This window comes from Mustelus asterias, chromosome 16 (assembly GCF_964213995.1).
Source record: "Mustelus asterias chromosome 16, sMusAst1.hap1.1, whole genome shotgun sequence".
Classification (NCBI taxonomy): domain Eukaryota; kingdom Metazoa; phylum Chordata; class Chondrichthyes; order Carcharhiniformes; family Triakidae; genus Mustelus; species Mustelus asterias.
Window position 1 is genome coordinate 28,883,169 of NC_135816.1, and position 15,410 is coordinate 28,898,578.

At 44.9% G+C, this 15,410-nt stretch overlaps 1 protein-coding gene across 1 annotated transcript in view; it reads left to right on the top strand.

The window, feature by feature from the left end:
* Positions 1-7,525: 7,525 nt before the first annotated feature.
* LOC144505470 (organic cation/carnitine transporter 2-like) overlaps positions 7,526-15,410 on the top strand; it is a 93,140-nt gene continuing 85,255 nt past the window's right edge. The window contains exon 1 of the mRNA XM_078231581.1: positions 7,526-7,915. Within this exon, the coding sequence (XP_078087707.1) occupies positions 7,526-7,915 (390 nt within the window). The remainder of the gene's footprint in view (positions 7,916-15,410) is intronic.

The following is a 15,410-nucleotide window of genomic DNA, read 5'->3' on the forward strand; positions in this document are numbered from 1 at the left end:
CCTAACCCTCCTCACATCTTTGGACTGTGAGAGGAAATTGGAACACCTGGAGGAAACCCATGCAGATACGGGGAGAATGTGCAAACTCCACACAGGTAGTCACCCGAGGCGGGAATTGAACCCAGGTCCCTGGAGCTGTGAGACACCAGTGCTAACCACTGTGCCACCGTGCCACCCACTGTTGTAGATTTTATTGTCCTTGGAGTGTGCATCAAAATGTGGCAGACTTTCCAACAATGTAGACATGTCTTACACCACTTTGGCAATTGTCAGTCATTGTTATTTCTTCTTTACTGCAACTGTTGGTGAATTTAGGGGGTGGGCAAAAAATGGTGGCCTTGCCAGCCACATATACATCCCATGAATTAACACATTAAAAAACAGGGAGAGGTGGGAACTGGACTGGAGCAATGTAAAGGGTGAGGTCAGAAGGGGAGTGAAGAAAAGGGGTGGGCGGCATGATGGCACAGTGGTTACTGGGCAGCACAATGGCAGTGGTTAGCGCAGCTGCCTCACAGCTCCAGGGACCCGGGTTCGATTCCCGGCTTTGGTCACTGTCTGTGTGGAGTTTGCACATTCTCCCCATGTCTGCGTGGGTTTCCTCCAGGTGCTCCGGTTTCCTCCCGTGGTCCAAAGATGTGCGGGTTATGTTGATTGGCCATGCTAAATTGCCCCTTAGTGTCCAGTATGTTAGAGGGATTAGTGAGGTAAATATGTCGGGTTATGGGGTTGGGCCTGGGTGGGATTGTTGTCAGTGCAGACATGATGGGCCGAATGGCCTTCTTCTGCACTGTAGGGATTCTATGATAAGGTTAAGAACATAGTTAAAGAAGGAAAGAAACCAAGGCCAAGGTAGAGCAGAGTAGTGCAAATGACTAGACCAGGATCAGGGCAGAGCAGAACAGTGAAAAGAAGTGAGAATGAAGCAGTGAAAAGGGTAAGGCTGGTGGAAGGTACATTTTAGTTGCAAAACATTGGTGAAACCACGTCGAGAATGTGTTTGGCATGTCTGGGCACCACAACTGAGGATGGATACAATGGTCTTGGAGGGAACCCAACACAAATTTATCAGATTAATTAGGGATCAAGGGATTAATTAAAAGGAGAGATTGCACAAGATAGGGTTATAGTATTTGAAATTCAAAAGATTTAAAGACACTAAGCAAAACAGATTGGGTTGATTGAGAGGAATATTTTCACGAATTGAGGAATTGAGGATTTGGGAGCAGTCAGGAAGTTAGAGCCATATCGTTCTGGAGTGAAACGGAAATCCTTCCTCGTGGCATGAATTTGGAAATCTCTTCCCCCAAATAATTTTAACATTGAGATCCTTAGATTTTCATTAGCCAAAGGATAATATGGAGAAATGACTGATAGATGAAGTTAGGTGTGGGATTCTCTGGCCGTTCACGCCAACGGGATTCTCTGGTCCCGTTGCAGTGAACGGAGATTTGGCTGAGCATCAAATTCTCTGTCTTCGCTGGCAGTGTTGGCGGGACATGAACGGCCAGAGGATTTCGGCCCAGGTTGCAAGTCCAACATGATCATATTGAACTGCGGAATGGGCAAAAAGGATTAAATGGCCCGCTCCTGTTTCAAAATTGTGATGATACTGTGCCTTTAAGAAATATTTTTATATCATGTTTCTTGTGAGAGGTATGTTTAAAATTAAGCTCTGTTTACACGGTGTCAACTTATTTGCACCAGCCAGCTGGTAGGGTGAGGTTTGATGAGGTTGATTAGCAAAAGACAGAATCACGTGAAGGGGAGGAACTGAGCATAGTTAGTTTCTACTTGGTTCTGAAAGAAGCAAGAGGTGTCTCTGTCTCTCACTCTGGAGGCTGCTGTTTGGGGCTGTCAGAAGACAGGTATCTCTCTCTCTCTCTCCCCCCAGAAGTGTTCAAAAGCTCTAGGACTGTTAACAAGTACAAACACATAAGCCTGTGTGTTGCTAACTGATTTTGAAGAGGAGTTTAAATCTATAAGAGGAATATTACTTGACCTGGAACTAATAGAGATAGGTTAGCAGTTAAGAATTGTACCTTGTCACATTTAAGTATTTCAATTGGTAACAGTTAAGCCAATTCAATCATTATAGTTAAACTGTATTGTTAAATAGTTTGTTTTGACAAAAGCTTTCTAGTGTGTCAATCAGATCACATCTGGAGTGAAACACCTTGTCCTCACGCTAATGCCCAACATACAAAAACTTTTGGGGTCCAGTCGGGCTTCAGTCGGGTGGTGGTGGTGGATGGAAAGTTTTCGGACTGTCCCACATGGAAAGTCCCACATGGCAGGTTGGTTAAGAAGGTTAAGGCTCATGGGATACAAGGAGAAGTGGCTAGATGGGTGGAGAACTGGCTTGGCCATAGGAGACAAAGGGTAGTGGCCGAAGGGTCTTTTTCCGGCTGGAGGTCTGTGACCAGTGGTGTTCCGCAGGGCTCTGTACTGGGACCTCTGCTATTTGTGATATATATAAATGATTTGGAAGAAGGTGTAACTGGTGTAATCAGCAAGTTTGCGGATGACACGAAGATGGCTGGACTTGCGGATAGCGAAGAGCATTGTCGGGCAATGCAGCAGGATATAGATAAGCTGGAAAATTGGGCGGAGAGGTGGCAGATGGAGTTTAATCCGGATAAATGCGAAGTGATGCATTTTGGTAGAAATAATGTAGGGAGGAGTTATACAATAAATGGCAGAGTCATCAGGAGTATAGAAACACAGAGGGACCTGGGTGTGCAAGTCCACAAATCCTTGAAGGTGGCAACACAGGTGGAGAAGGTGGTGAAGAAGGCATATGGTATGCTTGCCTTTATAGGACGGGGTATAGAGTATAAAAGCTGGAGTCTGATGATGCAGCTGTATAGAACACTGGTTAGGCCACATTTGGAGTACTGCGTCCAGTTCTGGTCGTCGCACTACCAGAAGGACGTGGAGGCGTTAGAGAGAGTGCAGAGAAGGTTTACCAGGATGTTGCCTGGTATGGAGGGTCTTAGCTATGAGGAGAGATTGGGTAAACTGGGGTTGTTCTCCCTGGAAAGACGGAGAATGAGGGGAGATCTAATAGAGGTATACAAGATTATGAAGGGGATAGATAGGGTGAACGGTGGGAAGCTTTTTCCCAGATCAGAAGTGACGTTCACGAGGGGTCACGGGCTCAAGGTGAGAGGGGCAAAGTATAACTCAGATATCAGAGGGATGTTTTTTACACAGAGGGTGGTGGGGGCCTGGAATGCGCTGCCAAGTAGGGTGGTGGAGGCAGGCACGCTGACATCGTTTAAGACTTACCTGGATAGTCACATGAGCAGCCTGGGAATGGAGGGATACAAACGATTGGTCTAATTGGACCAAGGAGCGGCACAGGCTTGGAGGGCCGAAGGGCCTGTTTCCTGTGCTGTACTGTTCTTTGTTCTTTGTTCTTTGACTGGAGGCAGGTTGCTAGCGGAGTGCCACAGGGATCAGTGCTTGGTCCTCTGCTCTTTGTGATTTTTATTAATGACTTAGAGGAGGGGGCTGAAGGGTGGATCAGTCAATTTGCTGATGACACCAAGATTGGTGGAGTAGTGGATGAGGTGGAGGGCTGTTGTAGGCTGCAAAGAGACATCGATAGGATGCAAAGCTGGGCTGAAAAATGGCAAATGGAGTTTAACCCTGATAAATGTGAGGTGATTCATTTTGGTAGGACTAATTTAAATGTGGATTACAGGGTCAAAGGTAGGGTTCTGAAGACTGTGGAGGAACAGAGAGATCTTGGGGTCCATATCCACAGATCTCTAATGGTTGCCACTCAAGTGGATAGAGCGGTGAAGAAGGCCTATAGTGTGTTAGCTTTTATTAACAGGGGGATTGAGTTTAAGAGCCGTGGGGTTATGCTGCAACTGTACAGGACCTTGGTGAGACCACATTTGGAATATTGTGTGCAGTTCTGGTCACCTCACTATAAGAAGGATGTGGAAGCGCTGGAAAGAGTGCAGAGGAGATTTACCAGGATGCTGCCTGGTTTGGAGGGTAGGTCTTATGAGGAAAGGTTGAGGGAGCTAGGGCTGTTCTCTCTGGTGCGGAGGAGGCTGAGGGGAGACTTAATAGAGGTTTATAAAATGATGAAGGGGATAGATAGAGTGAACGTTCAAAGACTATTTCCTTGGGTGGATGGAGCTATTACAAGGGGGCATAACTATAGGGTTCATGGTGGGAGATATAGGAAGGATATCAGAGGTAGGTTTTTTACGCAGAGAGTGGTTGGGGTGTGGGATGGACTGCCTGCAGTGATAGTGGAGTCAGACACTTTCGGAACATTTAAGCGGTTATTGGATAGGCACATGGAGCACACCAGGATGATAGGGAGTGGGATAGCTTGATCTTGGTTTCAGATAAAGCTCGGCACAACATCGTGGGCCGAAGGGCCTGTTCTGTGCTGTACTGTTCTATGTTCTATAACATAGTTTGGGGTTTCTGCTCAGGTACCCCAACAATGCTCCTCTGCTGAAGTAAGATGTTATCAATTTCTCAAATTATTGAATCCATTAGAACCACCACATTATGCTTCCCCACATTCACCTGGACAGCTTTCTGTTACAAGGCAAGGTATCAAGGTGAGCATTCTAAATGTCCTTCCTACAGCCTTCATCCTTATCCCTCACAAGTAGAAAGTTCTATCAACATATGGTATCAGATAAGTTTCTGTTCACTATTTCTTTATCCCACCATTCTCTCTTTGCACTGTGCACAATCAGTTCCACCAACCTCTCCATGACGTGTGACTGAGATCAGGGCAAATTGTCCAGATGCTCCCCATTCCCTTATGTGGTGCCGGTGTCTACAATTCCTATGTGATCTCAATGACGAAACAGTGAGTTTCAAGGCAACACCATTTATTTGTGGACCTGTTTGCTCAGGGCAGTCACACTGTCCACAAATCCCCAAATATACTGAAGGCCGCACATATAATCTGCTCTGCCATCTCTTAATCTATATTTATTGATGGCTAATCACATTTTAGTCTGTTTTAACATGTCCCATGCAGTCGCTTGCTTTGAAACACTGAACAAAAATTTGTACCTCAGTTAATCTGATATCAATTGTCCTTACATGGACCTGTAATCAGAATTCAGATAAGTTACGTATTTTTTTACATTTTAAATGAGCAGGATTTATTTCTATTATATTATACTATAAATGATAGCAGCAATTACATTTTGAATTTAAACAGCTTTAGTAATTGCCTCATGGATAATACAGAGGACCGATATTTCAATGCATCTTTCGCCCTCATCAAAAATTTATCAAACACAGCTTGTTCATTCATTTGCTGATGTGGGGCCTGCTCTGTGAAAGTTAGCAACTGGTCTTTGTTTGTCTAAGGTTACTACATTACTCCTGCTATTACTTACTACTGTAAGTTCATCTTGGATATTCTGAAGAAGTGATAGGTGTTATATAACACGGGAGGCACGGTGGCACAGTGGTTAGCACTGCTGCCTCTCAGCTCCAGGGACCTGGGTTCGATTACCGGCTTGGACCACTGTCTGTGTGGAGTTTGCGCATTCTCCCCTTTATGCGTGGGTTTCCTCCAGATGCTCTGGTTTCCTCCCACAGTCCAAAGATGTGCAGGTTAGGTCCATGCTAAATTGTCTCTTAGTGTCCCGGGATGTGTAGGTTCGAGGGATTAGTGAGATAAATATGTGGGGTTATGGGAATAGGGCTTAGGTGGAATTGGTGTCGGTGCAGACTCGGTGGGCTGAATGGCCTCCTTCTGCACTGTTGGGGTTCTATAAATGTGAGCTTTTTTTTCGTCAAGCACCGTGAAGATGAGAGGCACGATTTTCTGACATTTTCTCAAAGGTTTCTTCTGTTGTTTTTGTTTCCCTTTGACCATTTAGGATTTCAGGAATATTTGTGGTAGCTGTGACCCAAAGTATCCTTTCCCATCAAAGCATCTTGCAATTGTAATGGGGTCATAATGGATTGACCCGACTGCAATTATCTTGCAACGCTGAGAGACAAATACATTTTGGATCAGCACCGATGACTGAGAGACCAAAAAGACAAGCTTGTGATCTGTGACAGGTGGATTTTTTTTTCCCCTGCTGCAGAGATAAGATCCAGGAGGGACCAGCAATTTGGCGTTCAGAGCAGGAGAAGTGGAAGCAATGCAGAAGGAAATCAAAGTGGTATTCGACCAGGATACCAGCAAAGGTGAGGCACATGTGACCTGTAACCTTTTCCTGTGCTTTCAATAAATGTATATTTACAGGGAATAACATACCGCGATTTTGCACCCGTTTTCACGGCGAGTGGACGCAAAATCTCCCAAGACTCAGAAAATGGGAATTTTACTGGCAATATCTCGCTCTCCGATTCTCTCCAACCTCACCGTAACTTAACGCAGGTCCTGCCCAGCAAGTTCGGGAAGCTCATTTCAAAGAATGGTAATATAATTAGCAAGCCTCCTGGACACATCTTTCCACATTTGGAATCCCCCCTTGCCGACATGACATCATGTTGGCAAGTTTTATAACCATTTTTCCAAGGTGGGAACCAGATCAAGGGAACTTGCCGGGGGCGCACAAATAAGTATAACTGCCTGGGAGGAAGAGATGATGTGGAGATGCCGGCGTTGGAGTGACATGCCTTGGCTAAAAAGGCAGTGCCTTCAGTGGAGACAATACACATCTCTTTAACCTGTGCTTAACCCTCTCTCCACTCACATGGTCTGTACCTTTAAGACTTGAGTACCCCCCTGTAAAGACTCGCATTCCAACCATTATCTTGTAAATTGAGTTTGTGTCTATATATCATGCCCTGTTTGTGAACACAACTCCCACTGGCCTGATGAAGAAGCAGTGCTCTGAAAGCTTGTGCTACCAAATAAACCTGTTGGACTTTAACCTGGTGTTGTGAGACTTCTTACATTTATTAATGGCGCTATATTAAATGCAAGTTGTTTTACGTATAGCTAAACGTAACCTGTTGGACTTTAACCTGGTGTTGTGAGACTTCTTACATTTATTAATGGCGCTATATTAAATGCAAGTTGTTTTACGTATAGCTAAACGTAACCTGTTGGACTTTAACCTGGTGTTGTGAGACTTCTTACATTTATTAATGGCGCTATATTAAATGCAAGTTGTTTTACGTATAGGCGAACGACCTGTTAATGCTGCAATGCAGGCTGCCTGCACATCCCACGCAACCTTCGTCCAACACACACACATAATGAATACAACAAACAATTCACTAAATAACGCTTGAGTCTGTGCAAAGTTGGCAAGCAGAACTTGGTGGTTCTGATTCAGAAAGGAAAAAGGTTTCTCCTGCCAAAAGAATTTTAAACTCATGAATGAATCCGCTTTAAGAATACAGAGCCAATGTCGGAGAAAGATCAAACTATTTTAAAACGATCTAGAATTATTTAGACTTTGAAATAATGCAGTTCTGCAAACTTGTGGCCCGCCCTCCGACGGCCAATTCTTGCACTTTTACGGAAGTTAATCGCTGCCAGTCTCCCTCCACTGTCACCAGCATGCGGGATTACGATGAAATCACCGCTTTCCTCGGAGAATGGGGACCCTACCAGAGAGCTACCTTCTTCCTCCTGAGCCTCAGTGTCTTTCCCAATGGCTTCGGCGGATTGTCTATAGTTTTTGTCGGGGATATTCCAGAGCATCGCTGTTTAATTCCGGGGGATCTCAATCTGAGTGAAGCGTGGATCAATAGGACTATCCCTCTGGAGCTAGAAAAAGACGAACTCCAATACAGCAAATGTAGACGGTACCGGCTGGATGTGATTGTGAATCTTTCACAGACTTTTCCCGATCCAGATTCCTTCAATATGTCTGAGCTAGAACAGGAGCCCTGTTTGGATGGTTGGGAGTACAGTAAGGATCAGTACATCTCCACCATCGTCAGCGAGGTAAGTGGCTGAAGGAACACAGTCATTACACTGACAATAGGGACTCTGAGATTAGATTGTGAGGGTAAGTTTTTTTTCAAAAACCCAAGGGACTAATGCATTTGAATCTAAACAGAACCAAGTAACTCTAATTCTTTATTTTGCAATGCCTGGAAACAGACAGGTGTAATTATGTTACCATGAGTTACATTGGAAATTTAAACCTTAACAGGCGTTTGTAAGTTTTGTTCCCCTCTGACCTCAACTTCGCTCCAGTTTTAAAAGGTTTGTTCTAATTGATATAATTTCCCAATACCAACCTCAATTTGTTTAAAACAAAGATCCTACAACAATAGGGCATTGTCTCAAAATCAGGAGGCGGGCTGTGAAAAGACATGAAACCAGGAAATGCTGGACAAACTCAGGTCTGGCAGCATCTGTTGAGAACACTTGGAGTCCACATGTGTTCAGATATCCAGCATCAGCAGTATTTAAAGTTTATTTGAGTGAAGTAGTTTAGATCAAACTAGTTGGGAGTGGTGAGTGTGAGGAATGAGTTGCCAAAGGAAGCAATGAAATTGACTGGAGCAATTACTGCAGATTTAGATAGACTATCGATATGTACCTTGAAAAATAGAAGAGGGACAAAGGTATTGTATAGTATGGTATCTCATCCATAATAGGACAAGTCAGATGAGCTGCAACCTCTTTTCAGCCTGTATGTTCTCATGAACATAAAAATATTCTTTCCACTAATAATCACAACAATTTCTAACGCAGAGGACATACTTTTCATAGCACCAATATGCTGGCACTGTGGTTAGCTCTGCTAACCTCACAGCGCTGCTGCTGCCTCACAGTGCTAGGGACCCGAATTCGATTCCAGCCTTGGGTGACTGTCTGTGCGGAGTTTGCACATTCTCCCCATGTCTGCATGGGTTTCCTCTGGGTGCTCTTGTTTTTCTCCCACAGTCCCAAGGTACCATGCTCAATTGCCCCTTAACGTCCCATGATGTGTAGGTTAGGGGGATGAATGGGTTAAATGCATGGGGTTACAGGGATAGGGCAGGCGGTGGGCCTGGATAAGATGCTCTGTCGGAGAGTAGCTGTAGATTCGATGGACCGAATGTCCTGCTTCTGCACTGTAGGGATTCTATGATTTATGTAGTACCTTTAATGCAAGTGAAGTCTCAAGGTACCCCATAGCATGGAATCAGAGAAAGTTATGTAAGCCTGAGCTTTGTATTAGTCACGTTGGCAAAACTCCCAGCTATTGACCTGATTACCCTTCTGAAACATATGAAACCTGTACCTACAGGTTGAGAAGTGTCTTATAGGCTCTCACAACTGGATGCAAATAACAACTAATTGCATTTCTACAGCAAGTTTAATGGAGAGCAAGTCCCAAAGAGTTTCACAAGAATATGTTGCAAGAAGAACTAACACCAAGCCAAAGAACAAAATATTCAGTCACATTACTTAAAACTTGATCAGAGGTCAATTTTAAGAAGAATCTTAAAGGAGGCGAGAGAAATGGAGAGATAGAGAAGTTAAGGGAGCCAAGCTCTTCCAGTACAGATACAACATTGGCATCTACATGGCAATGTGGGAAATTGCTCAGGTGTGTTCTGCACACAAAAAGAGGGACAAATCAAACCTGGCCAATTCCCACTCAATCAGTCTACTCTCGATCATCAGCAATGTGATGGAAGGGGTCATCAACGGTGCTATCAATAATCTGCTCACTGACACTCAGTTTGGGTTCCAACAGGGTCACTCAGCTCCTGATCTCATTACATACTTGGTTCAAATATGGGCAAAAGAGCTGAATGCCAGAAGTGAGGTGAGATGCCTTGACATCAAGGCAGCATTTGAACAAGTGTTGAATCAAGAATTCCGCTTTGGATACGGTTGAGGGGGATGACATACCAGTGGTGAGCCGCAGTGAGAGGATCTCCAGCACTGTGTCCGTCTCTGTGGCTCGGGAGGGTAAGGGGCAGAGCGGGGGGGCAATAGTTATTGGGGACTCGTTAGGTAGAGGGATAGATAGGAGGTTCTGTGGCAGCAAAAGAGACTCACGGATGGTATGTTGCCTACCGGATGCCAAGGTCCGTGACGTCTCAGACCGTGTTTTCCGGATTCTGAAGGGGGAGGGGAAACAGTCACAAGTCGTGGTACACATTGGTACCAATGACATAGGTAAGAGAAGGGACGGGGATTTAAAGCAGGAATTTCTGGAGCTGGGCTGGAAGCTGAGAGCCAAGACGAAACATGTGGTCATCTCTGATATGTTGCCGGTGCCACGTGATAGCGAGTTGAGGAACAGGGAGAGAGTGCAGTTAAACATGTGGTTGCAGGGATGGTGTAGGAGGGAGGGTTTCAGATACGTGGATAATTGGAACACATTCTGGGGAAGGTGGGACCTGTACAAACAGGATGGGGTGCACCTGAACCAGAGGGGCACCAATATCCTGGGAGGGAAATTTGTTACGACTCTTCAGGGGAGTTTAAACTAATTTGTTAGGGGAGTGGGAAAAGGAGTTGTAGTCCAGAAGTCAGTGAGGGTGGTGAGGTATTGGGGAAGGTATCAGGGTCAAGGGTGGGTACCGGTAGACAGGAAGGTGGGTTGAAGTGTGTCTACTTCAATGTAAGGAGCATCCGGAACAAGGTAGATGAACTTGGGGCGTGGATTGGTACTTGGGACTACGATGTTGTGGCCATTACTGAGACATGGGTAGAACAAGGACAGGGATGGTTGTTGGACGTTCCGGGGTATAGATGTTTCACTAAGTGTAGGGAAGCTGGTAAAAGAGGTGGAGGAGTGGCATTGTTAATCAAGGATAGTTTAACGGCTGCGGAAAGGCACTTCGAGGGGGATCTGCACACTGAGGTAATATGGGCTGAGGTTAGAAATAGGAAAGGAGCGATCACGTTGTTAGGAGTTTACTATAGGCCCCCAAATAGTAATAGAGATGTGGAGGAAGAAATTGCTGAGCAGATTATGGATATGTGTGGGGGTCACAGGGTAGTTGTCATGGGGGACTTTAACTTTCCAAATATTGATTGGAACCTTTGTAGGTCAAATAGTTCGGATGGGGCAGTTTTTGTGCAGAGTGTGCAGGAGGGTTTCCTGACACAATATGTGGATAGGCCGACAAGAGGTGAGGCCACATTGAATTTGGTACTGGGAAATGAACCAGGCCAAGTGTTAGATTTGGTTGTGGGAGAGCACGTTGGAGATAGTGACCACAATTTGGTGTCTTTTGTTATTGAAATGGAGAGGGATAGGGCCGTACGGCAGGGCAAGGTTTACAATTGGGGGAGAGGTAATTATGATGCGATTAGGCAAGAATTAGGGGGCATAAACTGTCAGAGAAAGGAACTAATGAAAAGTGGAACTTTTTCAAGGAACAAATACTGGGTGTCCTTGATAGGTATGTCCCTGTCAGGCAGGGAGGAAATGGCCGAGTGAGGGAACCATGGTTCACGAAAGAGGTGGAATGTCTTGTGAAAAGGAAGAGGGAAGCTTATGTAGGGATGAGGAAACAAGGTTCAAATGGCTCGATTGAGGGTTAAAGTTAGCAAGGAATGAGCTGAAAAAGGGGCTTAGGAGAGCTAGGAGGGGACACGAGAAGTCCTTGGCGGGTCGGATCAAGGAAAACCCCAAGGCTTTTTACTCTTATGTGAGGAATAAAAGAATGACCAGGGTGAGGTTAGGGCTGGTCAAGGACAGTAGTGGGAACTTGTGTATGGAGTCAGTAGAGATAGGCGAGGTGATGAATGAATACTTTTCTTCAGTGTTCACCAAGGAGAGGGGCCATGTTTTTCAGGAAGAGAAGGTGTTACAGGCTAATAGGCTGGAGGAAATAGATGTTCGGAGGGTGGATGTCCTGGCAGTTTTGAATAAACTGAAGGTCGATAAGTCCCCTGGGCCTGATGAAATGTATCCTAGGATTCTTTGGGAGGCAAGGGATGAGATTGCAGAGCCTTTGGCTTTGATCTTTGGGTCCTCCATGGGGATGGTGCCAGAGGACTGGAGAATGGCGAATGTTGTTCCTCTGTTTAAGAAAGGGAATAGAAATGACCCTGGTAATTATAGACCGGTTAGTCTTACTTCGGTGGTTGGTAAATTGATGGAAAAGGTCCTTAGAGATGGGATTTACGACCATTTAGAAAGATGCGGATTAATCCGGGATAGTCAGCACGGATTCGTGAAGGGCAAGTCGTGCCTCACAAATTTGATAGCATTTTTTGAGGAGGTAACTAAGTGTGTTGATGAAGGTAGGGTAGTTGATGTCATATACATGGATTTTAGTAAGGCGTTTGATAAGGTCCCACATGGTCGGCTTATGATGAAAGTGAGGAGGTGTGGGATAGAGGGAAAGTTGGCCGATTGGATAGGTAACTGGCTGTCTGATCGAAGACAGAGGGTGGTGGTGGATGGAAAATTTTCGGGTTGGAGGCAGGTTGCTAGCGGAGTGCCGCAGGGATCAGTGCTTGGTCCTCTGCCCTTTGTGATTTTTATTAATGACTTAGAGGAGGGGGCTGAAGGGTGGATCAGTAAATTTGCTGATGACACCAAGATTGGTGGAGTAGTGGATGAGGTGGAGGGCTGTTGTAGGCTGCAAAGAGGCAGAGATAGGATGCAAAGCTGGGCTAAAAAATGGCAAATGGAGTTTAACCCTGATAAATGTGAGGTGATTAATTTTGGTAGGACTAATTTAAATGTGGATTACAGGGTCAAAGGTAGGGTTCTGAAGACTGTGGAGGAACAGAGAGATCTTGGGGTCTATATCCACAGATCTCTAAAGGTTGCCACTCAAGTGGATAGAGCTGTGAAGAAGGCCTATAGTGTGTTAGCTTTTATTAACAGGGGGTTGGAGTTTAAGAGCCGTGGGGTTATGCTGCAACTGTACAGGACCTTGGTGAGACCACATTTGGAATATTGTGTGCAGTTCTGGTCACCTCACTATAAGAAGGATGTGGAAGCGCTGGAAAGAGTGCAGAGGAGATTTACCAGGATGCTGCCTGGTTTGGAGGGTAGGTCTTATGAGGAAAGGTTGAGGGAGCTAGGGCTGTTCTCTCTGGAGCGGAGGAGGCTGAAGGGAGACTTAATAGAGGTTTATAAAATGATGAAGGGGATAGATAGAGTGAATGTTCAAAGACTATTTCCTCGGGTGGATAGAGCTATTACAAGGGGGCATAACTATAGGGTTCGTGGTGGGAGATACAGGAAGGATATCAGAGGTAGGTTCTTTACGCAGAGAGTGGTTGGGGTGTTTAATGGACTGCCTGCTGTGATAGTGGAGTCAGACACTTTCGGAACATTTAAGTGGTTATTGGATAGGCACATGGAGCACACCAGGATGATAGGGAGTGGGATAGCTTGATCTTGGTTTCAGATAAAGCTTGGCACAACATCGTGGGCCGAAGGGCCTGTTCTGTGCTGTACTGTTCTATGTTCTATGTCTAAGAAGCTCTAGCAAAACTGCAATCAATGGGAATCAAGGGTAAAACCTCATTGAAGTCACACCTAGCACAAAAGAAGGTGGTTGAGGTTGTTGGAGGTCAATTATCTCAGCTCCAGGATATTAGTAAAGTAATTCCTCAGGGCAGTGTCCTAGGTCTGACCATCTTCAGCTGCTTTAACCTTTCTTCCATCATAACACCAGAAGTGGGATGTTTGCAGATGATTGCACAATATTCAGCACCAGTCACGACTCCTCAGACACTGAAGCAGTCCATGTCCATATACAGAGCAAGACCTGAACAATATTCAGGGATGGCAAGTGGCAAGTAGCATTTGCACCACAAAAGTGTCAGGTATTGACCATCTCCAATGAGAGAGAATCTAACCATCACCCCTTGACATTCTCCACTTCAGACTGGCCATTTTGTTGAATGGTCCTCATCTGGCTAAGTTCTATTGATTTGCCTTCCACAATTGGCAAGCTAAACAGGAAATCTGTGGGCAGCGCACCGATTCCATGTAAGTGAGACCTGACCATTGAAATGACCAAGCTCTTACTTAACAACATAATCCAGACATTCTGCTTGACTTGCCCGTCATCCAACTGATGTATCTGAGAATGAAAGTTGGCTGTTTTGATTAATAATAACAAAAATAATTAACATACAGCGACAGACCTACAATACTAATTGTAAAGCAATCACAGATTCACTCAGCCAACATATATAGTGACAAGTTTGTTCCTTCAGCCACTGAATGTGAAATTAGATTCCCTGCAGGACAAAAGGAGGCCATTCGGCCCATCAAGTCTGCACCCACCACATCCCACCCAAGCCCTATTCCCATTACTCCACACATTTACCCTACCAATCCCCCTAAAACTAGGGTTTGCATTGCCAATCAACCTAACCCGCACATTTTTGGACTGTGGGAGGAAACCAGTGAAAGGTTGAGGGAGCTAGGGCTGTTCTCTCTGGAGCGGAGGAGGCTGAGGGGAGACTTAATAGAGGTTTATAAAATGATGAAGGGGATAGATAGGGTGAACGTTCAAAGACTATTTCCTCGGGTGGATGGAGCTATTACAAGGGGGCATAACTATAGGGTTCATGGTGGGAGATATAGGAAGGATATCAGAGGTAGGTTCTTTACGCAGTGAGTGGTTGGGGTGTGGAATGGACTGCCTGCAGTGATAATGGAGTCAGACACTTTAGGAACATTTAAGCGGTTATTGGGTAGGCACATGGAGCACACCAGGATGATAGGGAGTGGGATAGCTTGATCTTGGTTTCAGATAAAGCTCGGCACAACATCGTGGGCCGAAGGGCCTGTTCTGTACTGTTCTATGTTCTATGAAACTGGAGCACCCGGAGGAAACCCACAGAGACACAGGGAGAAAGTACAAACTCCACACAGATAGTGTTACCCAAGGCCGGAATTGAACCCAGGTCTCTGGTGCTGTGAGGCAATACACATCTCTTTAACCTGTGTTTAATGTTCCCTCCACCCACCTTATCTGTACCTTTAAGACCTGGCTGGCTGTAGAGATTTGCATTCTAATTAGTATTCTGTAACTTGATGTTGTGTCTCTGTGCACTGTTGGAGAACAGATTTTCACTCCATCTGACGAAGGGGCAGCGCTCCGAAAGCTTATGGTATTTGCTACCAAATAAACCTGTTGGACTTTAACCTGGTGTTGTGAGACTTCTTGCTGTGAGGCAACAGTGCTAAGCACTGTGCCACTGTGCCACCCATAGTTATAGTCGGAAAAAATAGAATTCCAGAAGAGAAAAATGTGGTCTATATTCAAGTTCCTGGTTGCAGGTCAGTGCAGGTAGTTTCTAATGGACAATGATAGCAATTTCTAGATATCCCTGAACAAAATATTTTCATACACAATATTACAGTCTGAAATATAATTGGATACTTAATTTTCCAATAGAATAAAAGTGCAATCTAAAAGCTCCACGGGCATGTTATATTAATAACATTAATACACAATGCAGGTGTAAGTAAAATAAAAACTATTTATAAAGGTTGATAATATAT